The sequence below is a fragment of the Chrysemys picta genome, chromosome 2 (assembly GCF_011386835.1).
Source record: "Chrysemys picta bellii isolate R12L10 chromosome 2, ASM1138683v2, whole genome shotgun sequence".
NCBI lineage: Eukaryota > Metazoa > Chordata > Testudines > Emydidae > Chrysemys > Chrysemys picta.
Window position 1 is genome coordinate 76772055 of NC_088792.1, and position 22455 is coordinate 76794509.

The 22455-nt window shown below is 40.4% G+C and overlaps 1 protein-coding gene across 18 annotated transcripts in view; it reads left to right on the forward strand.

Annotated features, from left to right (window-relative positions):
* RBMS3 (RNA binding motif single stranded interacting protein 3) overlaps positions 1–22455 on the forward strand; it is a 917250-nt gene that overhangs the window by 815218 nt on the left and 79577 nt on the right. For all 18 annotated transcript variants that reach the window (XM_042840452.2, XM_042840448.2, XM_065583518.1 and 15 more), the window contains 2 exons: positions 2731–2837; positions 16684–16730. In XM_042840452.2, the coding sequence (XP_042696386.2) occupies positions 2731–2837; positions 16684–16730 (154 nt within the window). The remainder of the gene's footprint in view (positions 1–2730; positions 2838–16683; positions 16731–22455) is intronic.

The window sequence follows — 22455 nt, forward strand, 5'->3', positions numbered from 1 at the left end:
ACAGGTCCATATTAACAACTACGAGACTGTAAAATGGTATTGATGGATATCTGGAAAGCCAGAAATTGCAACAGCCTCCCATTTGTGGTTTACTAGTATACAGAAAAGGAGATGTAATAAACCATATCATCTCCCACCTTTCTGTACCAGGTCGTAATGTACTACCTAAACGCACGTGTGCCGATGCCACCTGCATGTAGTTAGCTGGTAGTTATAGTATATGTATGTACGCAACACATGAATTTGCTATGTCATGCTTTTTCTAGTGATTGATATACATATATATATATATATATCTCTTAAAATAAAAAGCTTTTGAAGCTTCAGGAGTGACTCCAATAATTTTTTCTCCAGTGCTATCTTAGCATTCTCCTCTCAGTTACACCAGAGTAAATGATGAGGGACTGCACTGAAATCGTTGGAGATAGATCAGTGTAAAATTGGTGTAAGTGAGGGGTAATCAGGCTCTTGGAAGCTAGCCATCTGCAGAGAGAATCCCCACAGCCACCTTGAGACTTTTAAACTTTCATTATTTTAAATTTAAAATGCCTGGCTGAGCATTGCCTGTACTAAAACCTGATACAATAATAGGAGTCAGAGGTGTGAAAAGGCTTCTGAGGTCATCTAGTCCATCTTCCTGCCAATACTAAGATTGTTTCCTGCAGTTCAATTTTCAAGTGATCCTGGAAATTACTGCCCCGGTAAAATGGGCACTTGAAAGAAAACAAAGCAATTCAAGCTTCAGATGTCGCCAAAGGGATCCCATCCCACTGAAACAGTGTGGTTCTAATGTTGGAGCCTCTGTTTGTTCTGTTGCTTTGTTACAGTTTTCAAATGAGGACAATTTAAACCTGAGATTTATATCTGTGAGCCATTTTGATCTACCTGTTACTAAGCATGGATGAGCTGTTCAAATATTATAAGAACTTCCAGGAAACTTAAAATAAATAACACCTTTTTAACTAAAAAAAATTGGTTAATCTTCCCATCCCCCACCCTTTTTTTGGTATCTCTGCACTTTCAGGTGGCAGTCATAAGGGAGGTGTTATAATACTGTAATAATGTCTATTCTTGTGGAGTTTCCACCCTACCAGGCTCAGGAAATTTGGAAGTATTGCAAGAAGCTCACTTCTCATCAGTTTTCCGTTCCAAATCTGCAGACCCAAGAGATTCAGACAGTTCCAACAAGATTCACATGAGAAGCATTGTTTTGAGGCTTATTAGAATCAAACCCTTTGGGGTTTGGTACAAATATTGATGCATGTATCAGTTTGCATGAATGATCATTTCTGGGCAGAGTGAGAGGGGAGAAGCAGTCTAACAGTTGTTGTGCTAAAATGATTAGCGTTTGGTCCCCCTTGTGGATTGGGGAAAGAGAAGGGCTAAATTCCAGATAGAAAATGCATCTCCGGCCCCAGCCCAGAGCCTTCACCCCCAAACCAGAGCCCATACCATCCCGCACCTCAACTCCCTGCGCCAGCCCAGAGCCCTCTCCCGCACCCCAAACCCCTCATCCCCAGCCCTACTCCAGAGCCCACACTCCCAGCCACAGCCTTCACCCCCATCCCGCACCCCAAACCCCTGCCCCAGCCCAGAGTCCCCTACTGCACCCAAACTCCCTCCCAGAGACCGCAGCCCCCACACACCCCAACCCCCTGCCCCAGCCCTGAGCCACCTCCTGCACCCCAAACCCCTCATCCCTGGCCCTACCCCAGAGCCCACACCCACAGCTGGAGCCCTCACCCCCCTCCCTGATCCCAACCCCCTGCCCCAGTCCAGTGAAAGTGGGTAAGGGTTGGGGGGAGAGCAAGCAACAGAGGGAGGGGGGATGTAGCGAGCAGGGGGCACGGCCTCAGGGAAGGGGCGGGGAAGAGGGGTGTTTGGTTTGTGCTATTCGAAAGTTGGCAACCCGAATTTGTAGCATTGTCTGAATAACATTTAAAAGCCTATTTCTAAAGCTAGATAGTTGGGAGAAGGTACCAAGACACAAAGTTCCCTTCCGGTTGTACCTATGTTGTTTGTGTTAATTTCTTCACTGGGGATTCTATTATGAGTTCCATTTTCTGGTCTGTAGCTTTTTGAGCATTCATAGTTCAGCAGCACACTAGCCTTGATGACTATTGTAGTCTCAGAGAACAGATCTCAGTCGGGGAGGTAAGGAGGCACATCAGCTGCCACCTCTCTTAAACTGGAAGGAGTTATAGGAAAACAAAGGTAATTGGACTGTGTTTGGCAAAAGTCTTCTTTTATTTTATTGTATTTATTTTATTTATGCAGATTTTTAAGCCCTGGGGGCTGAAAAACACAGAAATCATGAGAACACTTATTCCCCAAAAAAATTCTTGCAAAGTTTCTATAATAGAAGCAGAGAGCTGCTTTAATAAAGCCATGATTATCCTCGCACAAATGCTGGTCATGAATACGTGTCTAACATAACAGAAATAAATGCCTGACTCTACTATTCCACTATAGCATTGACTTAACATTCTGTGTAGGCTGATTATTTTTTCAACAATATTTGTTATAGTCTTTTAAGGTCTGCCAGTATTTTTTTTTAAGCTTAGTTAGTAAGAACAGCTGCCAGTGGAGCCAAGGCTAAAAGACGCAAAATATATCTGCAGAAGGCAAGATTTTACTTCAAAAGACCAGTATTACAAAGCATTACTGTTGCTAGTATAATCACTTTCTTTGGGGGGTTGCTAATATAGACTGGGTTTCTTGTCTTTGCAGCCCCCACTGAGCCTTTGCTGTGCAAATTTGCTGACGGAGGGCAAAAGAAGCGACAGAATCAAAGCAAATACACACAGAACGGAAGGCCGTGGCCAAGAGACGGAGAGGTGAGTGGCACTCAGCAATCATTATTCAGCCATTTGGGAGGAGAACCTATGGGTCTTGCTTTCAGGGCCTTGATAAAATCATGTTCCATGCAAAACAAAATGGCTTCAAAGAGAGAGAGAGAGAGAGCAAGACTTTTATGTTATGTGTCAAGTGTAAAGTTACAGAATGGAGAGGTGTGATTGACCTCAGCATTACCAGACAGTGAGTTCTCTGTCTGTTCCGAGACTTGAACTCAGTGGATATTTACAGATGCACCACCAACAGTGGATAGTTCTGCAATGTAGCAGTCATGCAAATGAAAGCGTGTACAGCTAAATTTAGCAATGCAATGTCAACTTCTTACGTTACAATATATAGTTGTAAAATAACACCCAGTGGCAAAGCTATTACCAGTCTTCATGGTGCTTTTTTTTTTACGGTCAGGCATGGAGGATGTATTGCTTATACAAATTGAAAAATACACTTGCATCCAATTCATATCTAATGAAAGAAGGTCCCACTCATTCACAGCAGGTCTGAGTTTTGGCTCTTTGTTCAGTTGACAGACAAGGAAGTTACCCATAATGGAAACTGGTATGGGGATATGATAATTTAACAGTTGCTTTCCTTCATTGCTGTAAATGTTCAACAAACTGGAACCCCTTTTCCATGCACATGTACCCAAAGCAACTCCATTGGTGTACCAAATAAGAATGGCATTTGTTTGACCCTTCAAGTGTTTGTTTTGTTTATTCCTCTTGAATGTAGTTATGAGATGAAGCCATTTGAATCAGTGAAGAAAATCTGATTGTAGTGCAATCTTGGGTATTGGTATAGCTGCTAGAGTGAAGTTCCTGTAGTATTTCCATACCTAAAGACCCCCCCCCCCTTCCTGGAGTTTATCATTGGGATGTTAAAAAGTTTTACTCCCTGCTGAAATGTGGCATACATGAGTTCAAGCTTTTTTAGTGATTCACATTTTAAATTTACGAGAGAGAGAGAGTGTGTGTGTGAATTTGGCCATTTGTAACTTCCAAAGGTGGTTAGTGGTTTCAGACATGTTGTTGTGTTCTAACTAGACTCCATCTTGATTTGGTGAGCTGATTCTTTGCAGACCACTAGTCCATGAAGTTCAGACCATTAGTCCATGAAGCACCATAAGTGAGCTCCTAAGGCATCTTGAAAGCAATCAACGAGTTGCTCACTTTAACAAGGCGGCTACTGTACACTGATCCAACAAAAATTCCTAAAAGTATTTTTAGCTTGCAGGTTTAGAGCACCAGCCTGGCAACCACATTGACATGGCAGACTGAAAGAGCCTCAAAGGGGTCATTACGGTCTGTTATGCCACTGATCCAAAAAACTGAGAAGTCTCCTTTGGAGACATAATGGTTTATCGTGTTAAGAATCTACAGAATAAGGAGTGCCCAAGAAGGTTTTGACCATCCCATAAAAGTCTCTAAAAACTGGTTTATGTGGTAGGCACTATTTCTATTAGGCCAACAATTTGTATTTTAAACAGCCTGTATTCATATTTATGCAATAGACGCCATTCCAACCTATCATGTCAACTGTTCCACACTTCTTTGAGTTCCAATCAATAAACATCAAGAGAAAGTAAAATGAAAATTGACATGCCACCATTATGCCTACGTCAGCACAGTGTATGATACATCCCATATGTGCTGGAATAGTTAGACACAATGGGGCGAGTTAAGGACAATGTTACACTCATGACTTACAAATAGGATTTGCTTAATATGTTAATAATTGTTAGCTTCAAAAAGTATCCAAAGACAGCAGTTCTTACTACTATTCTACAATACAAAGCTAGGGTCACTCAAAAGATTCCATTAGGTTACCTGTACACAGATGCAAAACAAACTTGGAAAGACAATAAAGAAATGAAGGCAGGAATATTTCCAGATAGAAATATCCTCGGCAGATGTTAATGACCTTTGGTAACACTTTACTATCTTTTTAGGGGCTACTAGCTGAAGTAATTGAGACAATAATGCATTTAATCTTTTAGTGGAAGTCAGCCATTTATTTTATATCTTTGATGTGTTCATATATTTTTCACAGTTGCTAGGCAAAATCCTTTTGTGCAGTTAATGTTATTGTTCGAAATGTAATGGAATTTTTCTAGCTCTTTATACTGTGCCTGCAAGCAAGACACATTGGTCAATTGTTTTACATGCTGTGAGCCTCACATTGAATACCTTTTGTAATAATATTTATTACAACTATCATTTTTAAGCAAAAGGGACAGGGAATAATTATCCAGAGAACAGGTGTCCTACTTTTGATTAGGGATGGGATATTAAAACCTTTCCTGAACCTCTGCTTTTCTTGGTTCCACTAAAGAACAAAAATACTGAAATACCATCTCAGCGATACTCCCTTGATATTTCCAACCTGGCCACATCTTGTGAGATTTGATTTCCTGACCAAAATATATTTGGCAATAATTCAAATACACGTTTGAATGCTTGGTGCTTATGTGAACTGCATCTCTGATACCTCTGAGGTTGGATCATCATTAATACTGAATGCAGATGAGGGTTATTGTTTAGGAGAACAGACTCCAGAGAAATGACACCAGCACTTTTGTCAAAGGCCTCAAGTTTGAGTATGCAAAGTAGAAACAGGCAGCTGTGCGCAATACTTTGATGTAGGGGGAAAAATGGAGGGGATTTAGTTAAGAAGAACAAATCACTGCATTATCATCTCTCTGCAGGGCCGACTAGCGTTTTTGCCGCCCCAAGTAGCAAAAACAAAAATTTTTAAAAAGGCGCGACCGCAAGCGGCAGCAGCTCTACTGCCGCTTCATTCTACGGCAGCAATTCGGCAGCAGGTCCTTCGCTCTGAGAGGGAGTGACGGCCCCGCTGCCGAATTGCTGCCGAACGGGCAGACATGCCGCACCCCTCTTCATTGGCCGCCCCAGGCACCTGCTTGCTACGCTGATGCCTGGAGCCAGCCCTGTCTCTCTGTCCATTCTATTCTCAGATCTGTAGCTTTCCTTTATGGAAAAAGGGGAGGTAATTCAGGACAACACCACTATGGCACACTGATCCCAGCTGCATTTTCAGCCCCTTGTGGCCATTGCATTGCACCATAAAGTTAGAGCTTCTCTAGTCCAGTGCAGGGCAGGAAAGACAGAAGCATCAGAATCAAGGGAGCTCAAAGGAGAGCTTTAATTTGTACTCTATTGAGTTTGCATGCAGCTGGCCCTCTAGGTTTTAGAGTAATTTCTACAGAGCCCTACTAAATTTCTTCAGAACACTTTTGGTTTAGTTCTTATTATTAGCATGTTTTCTCAAAAAGTAAAGTTAAAAGCGATGAAGAATAGAAGATCTTCACTTAGTACTTTCTAATCTCCTAGCTCCCACCTAAGTTTGTAGCAATTGAAAAGATTCATCATGTTGAATGATTTGACTGAGATATGATAATGACTAACAAATGTGTGGACTGAGGTTATTAGGGCCTAGTTTTACAGATGAAGTTTAAGCATGTACAGTGAAATCCAAAAAGATTTGAAATATTCTTGGTGAGATTCTGGCCTGATTCTCATCTGGTTCACACCAATTCTGCACCAGCGAAACTTCACTGATTGTGGTATAGTTGCATCTGATTCATGAGCAGGGAATCATCTGATTCATGAGAAGGGAATCAGGCTCTCTGGTTTGAAAACATCCCTGGTAGTACGGCACTAAAAGGAGGGCGAGAGAGAGAAGAAACATTAATTATGGCTGTGTAACATTTGCTTTTATTTCAATGGATTTCTAATCATGATGGACAAATCACTTAAATGTGTCTGGGAGATTTTATGGGGATTTAAATATGTATTTATTATTTTTCTTACAAACTTATCATCCATTAGGTTAATCTCATTAAAATCAGAGTTTATTGAGCAGAAATGTCTCCAGTGAAGTCAGGGAGTTCCATATACCTCCATCAAATCTGAATTTGGCCAGACGTGTGTAGCAAATTATTTGAATTTCCAATGATAATTCTTTCATTGCTTGTTTTTCTTTACACTGATAGCTGTTCCTGTTATCTGTGGTTATACTGCCTTTTGTGAACAGCCAGTAGATTAACAAAGTGATGTTTTGCTTTTAGCCAAGATTATCTATTTGTGGGAAATTCTCAAGAAATGAAATAAACATGTATTTATTTATTTATTTATTATAAATCACAGCTGTACTGAAGAGTTTCTTTGAACTGTCTTTTTGTTTTGATCTTCCATTCATTACAGTTCTACTCAGTGCTATACTGCAATTTAGAAAGAAAAATTTACATAGGTCATTTGGGAGACTGAGATTTCCCCCCGTGTTGTAAAGTCAATATCAGAAGACAGTCAAAGTTGCTGATCCTGGTACCAGACCCTCCTCTCTCTACCATTAGCAGGAATTTAGAAATGATGAGTAGGTCTGTGCTGGGCACATTTATAACTCAGACATAGATTTCTTTTTGTGCTTTGCAGGAGACAGGTAGCACTTAGCTGTGCTCCATAACCCTAAGTGTGTTTGTAGGAATGATGCATTTTACATTTAGACAATTGTTATATAAAAAATTCTCATCTTTGGGAGATAATTTCCAGACCTGTCCAGACACACAGTACTACACACATATGCAGCCCATATGCCAAAGGCATTTCTTATGTTTTAGAGTGCATGTATGTTAGGCATTAGAACTATTTTGTATGCATTATTTCAGTAAGAGCTTAAATTAACAAAGAGGAATTGTACCTCTAGGGAGAGGACAAGGAATACATAGCAACAGAAGGCAGGGGGAAAATATATCTCTGACTTAATGAGTTAAAATCTACATAGTAGTGTTTTAAATCTTCCACAGGAACACAAGAGTCAGGCATTACAGGTGGCATTTTCAAAAATGCCTAAATGAGTTGGGTGCCCAAATCCCATTTAATGTCATGGGGAGTTGAGTTCCTAATGCATATAAGTGCTTTTGAAAATCTCAGCACATATGATTTCACTGTCATTGGATTCAGGTCTATAAAAAACAGTTAAAATTGATTAAAAATAAATGGCTCAATTTGAATAAAATAAGAACTGATCTGAAACTTTATTCAAAATTCAAACCAAAAGTTTGCTTAGTCTAGAAATTCGAGCCTCAGGTTTCCTTTCTGTAGAAAAAGCCATGGGAGTCTCTCATAGGGGTAGGAAAACTCCACGAGGTTCTACCCTCATGGGGTTTCTTCCAAATTCTTTCACTGGGGCAGAGCTTGCCCCATGCAAAAAAAGTAAGAGGTCTAGCCGCAAAGTCCTGCAATTTTTTAAAAATTCCCTTGGATCTCAGGCAGCAGCCCGAGACACAGATCAATTCACTTATCTGCCTCTTCGCTGAATCTGAGGCCACCAGTCCTCCTGTGCTCTCTACAGCTTGGTTTCATTGGATCTCTACTTCTGGGAACTCACCTACTCATGACAGCCTCTAAAAGCCTTCCCCACTTGCCATGAAGGGCAGGTTCCATAGTGCAGATATTTCCGTAGTCTAATGCCTAGGCAGATTCTTTGCAACCTGGGGTTCCAAATCCCACCCAGCTATCTCCATGCATGTTTCTAGACCTGCATGCGGTCCATGAGGTTTGCCTCTTTTTGCTGAGACAACTGCACTGTATTGTACAGATCTGTGAGTATCTGAGAGGTATGTTATGGCCCTTATTGTTCATTTTTGCTAATCTCAGCATTTCCTGGTGCTGGCTAAAAGCAAAAGAAAGTGACCAAATAACACAAGACAAGCTATTTAGCTTTCTAGTTAGATTTCCAGTCTTGTTTTGAAGGCCCAATAGAGTTTCAGATTGTTTGGCTAAGGTTCTCTTTGAAGTTCACCAGTCACTACTTTTCCTCTTTTGCTGATTTAACTTTAAACTAAGATATTTTCACCTCTGACATACGCCAACCATTTCTTCACAATACTTAACCCTGCACAGGAGCACATGTGTATTTAAATGAGTGTCTCCCAGTATGCATCACTGGGAAATGTCCTGTTTCTTTTGTATACTGCTGTATATTTCAGAGTTGTCACATCTACACTTTAGTTTTATTTTTTTAAAACCATTTCTTTTCCGAATTCAGGAGTATTTCTAATAAGGTGAAACTTTTCAGAGAGAACTGCTTTAAATAATCAAAGGAAGGAACGCTGCCAAGTTAAGTTTCCTGCCAAGTAAGCTTATTTTATTAAAACAGTATTTTAAACAAATCTCATTTGGATTGTTGGTTCCCCCCCCCCTTTTTCCTTCTTAAAAAGAGTTTTCAGTTAGAGTATTTGTGCTCAAGGCAAGAAGAATCTTTGTGCTTTGAGGCACGCCAGATATCAGGAGCAGATATGGAAACACTTTAAGAAAAGTATGACAATTGTAGTAGCAGAAATGTTAGTTTACTAAACTGTATTAAAGAGGGGCCCAACCAGGCCCCCGTGGATGCAGATCACATCCTTCCCGTGAAGAAAGTGGGGGACAGGGTGCTGAATGGAGAAAAGGAGGTTCTGGAAGAAGGAGGCATCATCAGCGCACTGTCTTCTCAGAGATTTCCCACGGAAATGAATACAACCCCGGGAGGTATTTTTCCACAGCCCTAATTCTCCAGAGCAGATGCCCACTTTAAGGAGTGGGATTCCTAAAACAGTGGCTCTCAACCTTTGCAGACTACTGTACCCCTTTCAGGGGTCTTGATTTATCTTGCATACCCCAAGTGTCACCTCACTTAAAAACTACTTGCTTACAAAATCAGACATAAAAATACAAGTGTCACAGCACACGATTACTGAAAAAATGAAAAATATATATTTATATAGATAGACATAGATACACACACACTCAAACCAGTAGCCTCTGGTGTGTGTGTGTGTGTGTATGTGTGTGTCTATATATATATAGATATAGATAGATGTAGATGTCACCATAGATTTGCACATGCAGAGATAGATCTATATAGTAGGGGGAGGCAGTTTGTAACTGAAAATTCAGTCTCGGAGGTAACAGTATGAGGGTATAGCTTTTTATAGAAACTGTTGCCCAAACATTTGGGGTCATGGTGGATAATCGGCTGAAAATGAGAACCCAGTATGATACTGTGGCCAAAAAAAGCTAGCACGAGCCTGGGATGCATAAACAGGGGAATCTCTAGTAGGAGTGCCTCTATACACCTCTACCTCGATAGAAGGCTGTCCTCGGGAGCCAAAAAATCTTACCGCATTATAGGTGAAACCGCGTTACTTTGAACTTGCTTTGATCCACCAGAGTGCGCAGCCCCCCCCCCCCCCGAGCACTGCTTTACCGCGTTATATCCGAATTCGTGTTATATCGGGTCGCGTTATATCGAGGTAGCGGTGTATTTGGAACTGGTGTGAACACTGCTGGAATACTGGGTTCAGTTCTGGTGCCCACCACTCAAAAAGTATGTTGATTAATTGGAGAGGGTTTGGAGAAGAACCATAAGAATGACTGAAGGTTTAGAAAACATGCCTTACAGTCACAGACTCAAGGAGCTCAGTCTACATATCTGAACACGGAGAATGTTAAGGTGTGACCCGATTACAGTCTGTAAGTATCTCCATGGAGAACAAACATTTAATAATGGGTTCTTTAGTCTAGCAGAGAAAGGCATAACATGATTCAATGACTGGAAGCTGAAGCTAGACAAATAAGACTGGAAATAAGGTGTACATTTTTAACTGTGACAGTAATTAACCACTAAAACGGTTTACCAAGGGTTATGGTGGATTCTCCATCACTGAACATTTTTAAATTAAGATTGGATGTTTTCCTAAAAAATTATGTTCTGGGAATTATTTGGGGGGAGTTATACAGACTGGATGATCACAATGGTCCCTTCTGGCCTTGAAATCTACAAATGTAGGATGTTTCACAGAATTTAATGGCTAGACCTTACCATGCATTGGTCTTTATTTGTGTTTGTGTAAGGAAAATATTGTTCAGAATATAGCCCTTGCTGTAAAAGTTCTGAAACAGTCTACAGAGAAAAAATAAACCTGGTTTATTTCACAGGTTTTGAGATGTGCGGTTTTTTGACTAATCATTCCACAACATAATCATTTCTTCATGTGATTCACAAATTACAATTTACATACACAATGCAAATGAGGGTCTTTTTAATGAGGGAAACTTACTCATTTATGTTTAAATCATAACAAAGAGAAAAAAAGCTGAGCACAATTTTTTTGCCAGTGGAATTAAGCAAAGAAAAATGTTGAATGAGGGTTTTCAAGTTCCTTCCTTTCTAAACCAACCCTTGCCCTCGAGGGACATGCCAAATTTTCTATTATTTCCTGTGTGTTTTTCAAGGAAGGATTTTAAGTTTGAAGAAAGATGCAGAGTGAGTAGTTTCATTAGAATCTGTTCATCTTCTGGGGTCAGTAATTAGAAAACTATATTATCAAAATATTGAAAATGTCATTCTTTTGAAAGCTTGCAAAATTGCAAATATCTATTTCCTTGAATGCCTTTGAAGCTTCACAATTCATTGTAGTTAAAATGAGAGTGAAGTTAGTGAAAATTAGAGTGTATTTTTTTCATGATTAATGTCCATGGATCAAAACTAGTTAGTTTTCATAGAGCTGGTTTTCCTTGTGCCTTTAATAGTCACTGATCTAAACTTTTCAAATGATCCTTTGACAGCTATATATGTAGTAGAGCGAATATTTATTTAGGGAATAGCTAGTTATCAACCACACAAAAAAAGTAAAAATGAACTGAAGGTTTAAAAAATGATTTGTGGGAGGGAGTGTGGGCTGTGGGCTCCGGGAGGGAGTTTGGATGTGGGACGGAGTGCGGGCTCCATGATAGGGCTCAAGGCTGAGGCAGGGGGTTGGTGTGTGGGAGGGAGTGTGGGGTGCAGGCTCCGGGAGGGAGTTTGGGTGCAGAAGGGGGTTCCGACCTGGGGCAAGAGGTTCGGGTGTGGGTGGGGATGCGGGGTCTGGGAGGGAGTTAGGGTGCAGGAGGGGGTTCCAAAGTGGGGCAGGGGCTTTGGGGTGTGGGCTAAGGCCAGGCGGCACTTACTTCAGACAGCTCCCGGTCTGCGGCGCAGCTGGGCTATGGTAGGTTCCCTGGCTCCATGCTGCTCCTGGAAGCAGCCGGTATGTCCGGCCCCTAGGCGGAGGGACCAAGGGGCTCTGTATGCTGCCCACACCCAGAAAGCACCACTCCCGCAGCTCCCTTTGGCTGTGGTTCCCAGACAATGGGAGCTGCGGAGCTGGTGCTGGGGGTGGGGGCAGCATGCGGAGCTTCCCAGATCGCCTCTGCGCTTAGGGGTTGGACACGCCGGCTGCTTCTGGGGAGCTGCGCAGAGCCAGGGCAGGCAGGGAGCCTGCTTTAGCCCCGCTGCACCGCCGACCGGACATTTAACAGCCCGGTCAGCAGTGCTGAGCAAAGCTGCTAGGGTCCCTTTTCGACCGGGCATTCAAGTCGAAAACTGGATGCCTGGCCACCCTAATAGACTAGTCATCTGCAACATTACTAGACGTAGTGAATTCTTAGATTGTTTTTGTTGTTGTTTTTTTCCTTCTAAATGTCAAGTCCTGTCTTCTCTGTTTCAATGGAGGTCTTCACTGGAAGAGCCAGCAATATGGGTTAGCCCTGAAGGGCAGAGGAGGGGATGTTGAATCTTTAACATAATGGCTTTTCTTCCAACTGTTCATGAGGCATTTGAATTCAAAAGTTGTTAAGGAAAACAAACAAACAGAGATTTAAACAGACTAAATAAAAAATTATTTCCCCATCAGTGAATCTGCTTTCACTTCTGTGAGTTTGTGATATCCTAAGCCTACTTATTCTCTAGTCACCCAGGAAGTTGTTTGTTTATTATTATTAACAATAATAATTGCCAATGCTACCCTTTGATTTTAATTTAATTTTTGAACTGGTTAGATATTGAAATTCTGGGGTACCCAAAAGTACCCAGTCACCAAAAAGATTAGTAAACAGCAAAGTATGGTCCCACCATCAGGCCTATCTGGTGTTGAAAATCTGTGGTCCAAATATTCAGTAACCAGAAAACTACCTGATAAATAACTGTTTGGAGTTTCAGCTAGTATTTCATCATTAGTACCACTACTAATAGAATGAAGGAGACACTGTCCCCTCACTGCAACATAAGTAATAGTGATGGATGAAAAAACTTGGGAGACAGTATTCACTTGAAACAGCTGAGGAACTGGAAAACATTGAGGCATGAATTATGTGGCCTTCATCTCTTTGTTCTCAAGAACATCCTTCCAGCAATGTGCATCGTCACTGGATGGAAGTCTGATGCTATCCCTCATATAATTTATCTGGTGTTTTCAATATTCTGGTTATTGTATTATGGAGAAAACAATGGATGGTTTTCACATAGGCTATAGTTACTCATCAGTTTCTAGCCCTGATGAGTCATGAAACTTCAGACTGTAAACCTGTCAATGGTGCAGGATGAATATTGGCTCTCTTGGGCCTCAGGCCAGTGCAATTTTGTAGGGAAGAACTACACAATTTGCTGGGAAAGAAGTAAACAATTTTCTATTTTGCAGTTGTTTGAAATGGCAGCTCTTTGAAACTGTTCAGAGGTGCGGAATGTAAGAGATACTGTGTTAGGTGTACTACTAGGCAAAATATATCACTGCAACATGTATTTTTCAAGTCTCTCTCTCTCTAATATGAAGCTTTCACTTAATGGCAAATGTAATAGTAAAATGTATAGTGGTCACCATTAAAATGTTTGGGTCATATGTTGATCCCCTTACTGCACAAGTATGCCCTGTACTATTCAGTCTGGAGTAAGGGTATCATAATGTGGCTTTTTATGTTTTTGCTTTTCAAGCAGATAATGTTCACAGTAATCCTTATCTGTAGTATACATAAAAGCTAGGAATGTGATGGTAACATATATACAAGGGAGTGTATGTGTGTGTGTGGTGGGGCGGGGCGGGTGGATGGGTGAGTAGATAGATAGATCGACTGATCCATGAAGTTATGCCAGTTTGCACCAACTGAAGATCTGACCCATAAAAATGTGTTTAAATATCCATGGGGAAAATACCTGTAACTATATAATAAATGTACTTTTGCCAGCCTCAGGTGAACTCTGTTTGCCAATCAGTCTCTACTGAAACTGTTTTTAACATCGCTAACTTCCGAGAAGCTGGCAAACAGGTTTTTCTTTATATTTATTCATTTTTGTATTTCCTCCTTTTTTCACCCATACTGGAATTTTATCTCCAAATTGCATTGATCCAGGGTGTTGGAGGTACAATTTCTGATCCAAAAACAGTTTTAAGGTGGTATATGTCATGACCATCAAATCTAACAACCCCTGCCTTACCCTTTGGGATCCCTCCTTTCCAAGGGTTTATAGCATTTGTTTGCAGGCTTGAGCAGGGGTGGCACCGAATATTAAAGTTTTAAAACACCATGATTTATAGAAAACCTCTTAAGTTATTTTTAGAGGGTTAAAAATGTGTTAGAACTATTTTTTCTGTCCCTCCAGGGCTTGTACATGCTAATTAAGTTGTCTTTACTAGTAGTGGGATATTAAAAAGTAGCACCAATAACAAATTTTATAACTGTAAAAAAAGTTTCTAAAATGTATCAGAGGCAAAATACATTTGGTATACAAGTGTTATTGGCAGTGTCCTGGGAAAAACTTTCCAGAACCGGGTAATGTGACTATTCTAAACAATACCATACACAGAGAAAGCAGAAAGGAATGGAATGGTGTAAAGGAATGGAGAAGCAATGAGTGAGTTAAGCGGATCATGCTGAACATATGACGAAACATCTGTTATGTCTCTACCATCATATATTTTGTTAAGGTTTACATATTTAGTGATTCCAAATAATGATTATTTTATATTCCAGACAGACAGATGGACATGCACGCGCGCACACACACACACAGTTTTTGCTGGTAGTAGTACTTAGAGTTAAGGTTGTTAATAGTTGCCGCTATTTCTGATGCTCACAATTTTCTAGGCTATTTCCATTTTTATGCTGAATTTTTCAGTTTTAGGACTCAACCGAACTATGGGGATTTTTTTAAATTAAGTTTGCAGAACTGTTCTTCCGCCATTTTTTGCTATGACTCAAGTGAAAAAAAATAAACAAACATCACACTTATTTAAAAATATTAGCCACATATTCATGGGCTTAGTCTCCTGGGACAGCTTCCACATAACGTTGTATATATCTCATTGAAACAGCGACGTTTTCAACTAACAAGACAAAACAAAAACTTGCCAAAACATCGGAGACTGATTATAACCCTGAGTGAAGAAAAACCCGTTCCAGATTGCACAGTGCCATGTTAGCGGAACAGTATGATGCTCTGAATTCGAAGTTTTTCTTTTAAAATAAACGCTTTTTTGTTTCTGAAAACACAGTCGGTCACATTGTAGACCAAGGTGCTGCTGCTGTGTTAACTCACCCTTTCAGAAAACAGTCTCCAACCAAACATTCTGTGCCCTGTTGTCACCACAGTCCTGCATGGATCATCCCCTGCCTCTACAGAAGCAGGACCAGGCTCAGGCTCATTAAGCCTGTGCATCATCCCCCTTTCCTGATCCCTGTGGAGAGCCATCGGGGATGGGGCAGGCGTTCAGCTAGTAACAGTGCTTGTTACTTGTAAATATTTAGATAGGTAAGACCTGGCAATGCCTTTTGCCCTGTCAGCAATGTGGAACCTGCAGTACAGTTATTACAGCAAAAGCTTATCCCCACTTTTCTATAGAGATCTTCCATACCCTGGAATCCTTTTAAAGAAGGTCTGCTGGGCAGCTAAGCCTGAGGAGCATCTACCTCCTCCCTCTCCCATGTCAGATCCTCACATCTCGTGGCAGGACTTTAAAACACACACACTTTTTAAAAATAAATTTCCTCTGTTTAAAGAAAAAAATCCAAGTGAATGTAGCAGTCATGAGAGGCGGGGGGTTGTCACCTCTGGAGATTTAAGTGGTTGCACGACACAGTGAGGAGCTTGTGCTTCCCAAACTGTCCTGCCAGTCTGCCTCAACCCTGAACAAAAATACCACCTGGAGGAGTGGGGGTGTGGGGTAGTTCATTCTCCATCTCTAGTCCATCCCTGGCTTTTCTGACACGTTTGCTAATGGTGATATGGACAGTTGTTAACTAGAAGCTGCTTTGACATTGCCAGCTCATTCCACACAGGTCACCATCTGATCCTGTAGTAATTACCGTCTGGATTTGTCCCAGTGACTGATAGCGGAAAGGCAGTGTGTACCGCTTTAACAAATTCTTTAGACAGCCATTCCCTAAAATATTTTATAAAGTAATCCGCACATTTTTTTTTGATTGTGCTTTTCTGCTTGACTGCAGAGATTCAATGTTACTTGTTCCCAGACAACAAACTACAACTGCACAGAGAAATCCTAGAGTGATCTGGTCATAGAAGGTGTGATCTTTGAAAGAAAATGTAGCTGTTCCTAAGCTTAACTCTTTCATACCCAGTCTGAATCTATTTATGAACTACCTGCCTCGCTGGGCGGTAGCAGAACTTGGCCCTCAGTTATACCAGTATAAATGTGGAGTAAGTCCATTGATCACAGTGGAGTTATTGATTTATACTGGTGTAATTAAGAGTACAGTTTGGCCTAGAATGGTGTAGGGAGAGGATAGCAAAAATACTAGCCCAACCAATAGGCTGGGGAAATCTCTGTCAAGGAAGGTAACCAGGATTTCCAAGCTACTGTGAGAAATTTTAGCTTGCTTTGTGAACCTAAGTCCATGTACCTCAAAACTGAATGCATGTTAAATGGAATTCTAAAAGAATGTTTAATGCCATTTTGTCTACAGCTAGAGTAAAAATCTGTTTTTTCCCCCTAACTATGTGCAGGCTGGCATGGCTTTGACCTATGATCCAACAGCTGCTATACAGAATGGGTAAGTAACATATGCTTTTCAGTTCCTTTTTTAAATTATTTGCAGGGCTCTCTTTCCAGTTTCGCTTCCTGCAGTGAAACTCATTCAGAAGCAAATTCATCCAATAATCATTGTATATGCTCTGTCAATGTGCACTGGCAAGTACATTCCATATTTTTCATTTTTGTTTTTATTCTCTGTTGTGTGTAATATCAACTCAAACAAGAAGTTTTTTTTCCTAATAGTTTCCATCTCCATTTGGCAAACACTGTTTTTTCCCCATTATTGCCTTCATTTTAGTTAAAATAATTATTGAGAATGCCAGCATGGCTTGTGTAATAAGATTGTTACTTAATCTGAGTTCCTTCTGCTAGCTGGATGGCTGTCACAGCATTGCCTGAACAAAAAGCCTGAAGACAAAGCCTTAGATTAGTTTTTGAGCGAAAGAGATTCAGGCTAGACTTATAAACTATGCTGATCTTCATCTTTCACCCACAACTTCCTGAGACAAATAATTGAAGGTGCAATTTTTGAAATGTTCCTGCATACTTCAATCATTAACTATCTGACCACCTGATTACACCTGCCATTATTTGTTGGGCTTAAAATTTCCAGCCAGATGATGATGGTTTTAAAATAGGATGTGTTTTGGGTCTAAAATATTTCGCAGTGCCTGTTTAACCAAAGGGATGTTGATTGTAATAATTGCTTTCTGCATTATCATCAGTTAAAAGTGTGGGAAATTGGTGAGTCTTGGTAGACCTCACTAAATTCCATACAAGCACTTTAGTGACTATCATCTTGGATCTCCTGCCCATGAAGGGAAAAAGATATAAAACATTAGAAACTCTTGTTTTGTTTTTCAGTATCTCTTAGAGCATAATTTAAATGTTTAAAAACAAACATTCCAAGTATTTGAAAACAAATGAATTATAATAATTAATACTTTTCAACTTCACTCGACTTTACAAATGACATCCCTCTGAGGTAGATTTTCATTTTGGGGATGAAGATGATAAGGCAGAGCAATAAAGTGACTTACCCAAGACCCCAAAGGGAGTTTTGTCAGAACCCTGATTTGAATTCTGGTGTTCTTTAGTTCTGGTCCTGTGTGGAAATCTTTCTTTCTTTCTTGAACAAATCCATTTCTTTCCCGCACGGGGCTCTGTGGTCCTGTGCACTTTTCAGCTGGTAGCACCCTGTTGGCCATGTTTGAAATGAAATCGTCAAAGTTCATAGTCCAGCAGTGTATCATCAAAACAATTAGTTTTTAATTAAAAATAATTCCTATGTATCAGTGACATGAACATAATGGGAATTGTAATTTCAATGACTCAAAGTGACTAACATATTTAATTCTGTGATGATCTGTAAAATTCAGTCTTGTTATAGTGAAAGTTATTTCAAATCCACACATTATTTCTATCACAGAGGACCCAATACCATTCAGGCATTTGGATTGCTCAGTTGCTTGAAAACTGTTGCTTTTTTTGGGGGGGGGGGGGGATTTGTTCTGTAATGCAGTGTCCAATGGAAAATTCCAATTTTTCTATTTTTAAAATGTTCTTTTATTTGAAAAATATAAAATAAATAACAATATAGGGCTTCTTTATCATATATTAACGATTGACTCCTGCTCTTGACCTTTCTTTTTTTCTAGAGGGTCATTACATTTTCAATTTGATTAACATAAAAAGGTCTCACTCAAAATGCTCACATGGCAATATTCTGATTGAGTGAAGTGTCATCAGAAGCACTTATTAATATGTAGAAAACCATAGTTGACCCACAGTGCATTATATTGTAGGCATTCCATCTTTGGTTACTGGACACATCATAAAAATAAGAGGTCTCTACTGTCACCTTAATAACATCACTACCCCTTGATTCAATGATTTCTTTTTAACTCCCCTACAATTCATCTATTAGTCTCTGTACATCATATGGATGCAATTCTGTATCATTTTTCGCATGCATACTTGCATATTTGATGGTATGTATTTTGTTGCATTGCTGTCATGGGTAAGTGCAATGAAAAACTAGCTAATGGGATTTGTGCCTGCTTAAGTGTGGGAGCACCTTGATGTTTGGCTGGCAAAGTGAACAAATATGATTCAGTATGTTCAGGTATGATGGACTGTATCACACACTGTATTTTAGCGCAATTTTTCAGGTAGTGAGTATCCTTGTTGTGTAATTCTTTAGCAATAATGGGAGATGAGCAGCTAAAGTCTGAACATCAAGTTGAGAATATACTCCTGTACTTGCAAAAGCAAGACATTATACCTGTGCTTGTAGTAAGAGTCGGCAGGCCTATTCATAGGACCCATGGAGCTCTGCACAAAGCTGGTAAAATCCAGCTGACTTATTTGAGAGGTGTGGCTTATTAACTCCACCTGGCTTACAACAGAGGTGGAGTGGCTTTCAAAGGAGAGGCAACAGGAGCATGAGGACAGGGGAGGGAAAACCTAGGGACAACCAAGCTCAAGGAGGAAGCCTAGGATGAGATTTGAGTTACTGATAAAACTAACCCCTAAGAAGGTTGACTATACCTGTTAGCAAGTCTTAACTCCACGCAGGATATGAGGAAGGTGGGAGTGGCTGTCTAGAGAGAGGCAGCTAGGACAGAGATGGCCCTGGAAAAGCTCATGGAGGAGCTGGAGTTTATGTTATGGTATTGTTCTTGAGGTCTCAACAGAGCCAAACCTTAAGGAAAGGGGTGAGTCTGGACTCTAACTCAGGGTCTGTGTGTTCTCCTGATGACAAAAATGGGATTCAGTCCAATCACTGTGTACTGTCAGTTTTATTACTGTATGATTGTATATTTTCTTTTAAAGTCCATAGCAGAAGTAAAAAAAAGAGACATTTTCAACAACAACAAAACTAAGTTGTTTCCCCGACAAAGTAATGGATCATTCTCTTTTGAGACTATTAAGTTATAGGGCTTGATTCTCCATTCCATTACACTGTTTTTATGCCAATGGAACTCCATTAAAATCAATGGAGTTACACCAGCATAAAACTGGTGTAATGGAGTGGAGACTCAGGCCCTTAGTGTACCATAACAATGCAATATGAACATCTGAAGTACCCGTCACAGCACACTGTGCTGCAGAAGCTCTATTCCTTGCTCAATCTCTCTCTGTCTTTTCTGTCTTGTAATCAGGCTTTCTTGAACTGCATTTATAAAGGCACTTGGATTTTATTTCAGGGAGCAAGTAGGTAGTGCTCCCTTATCAGTGTTACAATTCATTATATTACTATTAGTTGTTTAATACACTTGTACAAGAGAATACGAACGTCTTCTATTTGCATTGTAAACATACTCATTTAAAATGTTGCTGAGGTTTCAGTCCTGTTTTGAGTGTAAGATTGCAGCGTACTGTATCAGTTTAATATTGATAGCTGGGGGACTATATTATGGATTTGCAGAGCAACGGGCTCAATACTCAGAGGTGTTTTCCATCTCTGACAGCTGACTCTGTGGCTTATTGCAATGGAAACTTGCTGCTGTGATAATGCTTGGTAATACTCTTACATTATGTTAGCCCCAGGATACTATTCATGAATCTGACTTTTTCAGTACTGCCTATGGACATGAGGCATGAGCAAATGGTGTTTATTTCTGTGCAAATAAGGTTTTGCCATCGTGCATGTTCTATGCAAAAGGTTGCACATTCTCCGATAGGATAGTAACCATATTGACATTCTTAGCGGTGTTTTACAAAGAGTCGAATCTCCCAATCTAGCTTGCTTTTTTGATGAAGGAGTGAAATATGTGAACTATTAGACCACAAAAACTTTCCTCGGAGCACTGCCTGTCCTATGTGCTAGATATCTGATATCCCCTTATCGTGAACACGGTTCTGTTAAGGGGATTTGTAAATCTCTCCTTATAAACTTTTCCTATGGCAATGGGAGCTGTGTGAATGTATCCCAGAGCAGACTTTTACCTGTAACAAGGTGTGAATGTGTTTCTCTGTGCACATAATATCCACATACAAAAGATCCTTTTTTTTTTTTTTTTTTTGAATGAAAGAGCAGCCTCCACTTTGCAGGTGCAGTTTGCAACTGCAAAATTTGCACCTGCATTGTTGCACTTGCTTTTGAGCTGGAGATATGTGCACCTATAGCAACTTGATTGCAGGTGGAGGGGCAAGTAATTTTGATTTGCACCTGCAAATGATTTTGTGTGTGCAAATTGCACCTGCAGAAAGAGAGGCTAAGCCTCAGTCTTTGAGAATGCACATATATAGGTCATAACATATAGGTTGATTACCTCCAAATCTACAATTCTGGTAAAGTACTGTGCTTTCCAATGCCAGTGAATTTGGGTAGCAAATTCAGTGGTGAGTCTTGAAGGGCCAAAAAGGAGTCAAAGCTGGTGTCACTTCTGCCAGTTCTGCCATCAGAGTAGGCTGCTCTTTACATTTCACTCCTACCCTTTCTTTGGGATCCACAGCATGTATGTTACACAAGTTTAGACTCCTTTACATATCAGTGAATGGGTGTAAGGGAATTTGGGTGGGATGTTTGTGAGGTGCCTCTGAGAGGCAGCACACTACTCACAGCACAGGGAAAGAGGTGTCTAAGGTGGCTTTAAATTACCTCCCAGTTCTGGGCTGCTGCAACAGGGAACTGTCTAATCTATGGCACCCCAAGCCAACCTACCTTTGGGCAGCAATGCCATTGAGCATTGCCATTGTCCACTGTGCCCTCATGACCTCCAGCTTCTAGTTCTGCCCCCAGCATACCGTCTACACCTGGACTTGCAGAGGGGGCTTCGGAAGACATCCTGCAGCTGACTTCCTCAGTTCCTAAACTGAGGGAATTCTCCCCGAGAAGGATGAGGCTTTTCCACCCCTTTCTGCTGCAGAGTATGGCCCAGTGTTGTTAAAATTACAGTACAACACTTAGGCTTGTTTTTCCTATTAAGTTGTTTGTTCTGTCAGAATTCTCTCCTTTCTTTTCCGTGGTGCCCTGGTGTGGATGCATCAGGAATGTCTCTGACTGCCCTGATAATTTGTTTTAAATGATACCTGTTTGAAAGCATTCCAGACCATGACAGATAAATGGCATTGGTAGGGGAGTTGAGAGGCATGTACTTTTCACATTACCCGAGTGTGTATTCCAAAAGCTTATATAATAGTCACATAGCTGCCGCTCTAAGCTAAAAATGAAATGGTTAGCTGTCTATAGAGTTATTGGCTTAAGCAGGGAATCAGCATTAGGGGATCAAATAGGACGTGGTTTCTCTCCTCAACTGTCTTCCACCTGATAGCTCTTACCTTGAGTGGCAGTATTTTAACTTCCTGGAGAGTGAAATAACATTCCATATTTGATGGATAGGATTAGAACAGTAAGAACCAAAATGCATTTTTTTCTCGAAAGCATTCCCCCTTTACAGTATCTCTTTACTTGTGAGGTTTATTTATATTTCTATTGTGCAGTTCCCCGTGGAGTTTCCTGTAAATTCTGTTTATGGTCTACAGCTTGCCTTGGTACATTTGTTAAAAAAATAGCATGGCCAAAATGAAATCTGATTAGCCATTGACTGGGAACAGATCACTTGTGGTCAGCAGAGCATTCTAACAGGACTAGGAAAAACATATGCATTGTGCTAATGTCACAGGTAAATGTATTCAAAAAATTCTTTGGTTTTAAATAACAGCGTCTGTTCAGTCCCTGATGAACAACAATGTAACAAAAAAGGCATCTATCTTTTCCTTCATTATCTCATGAATAG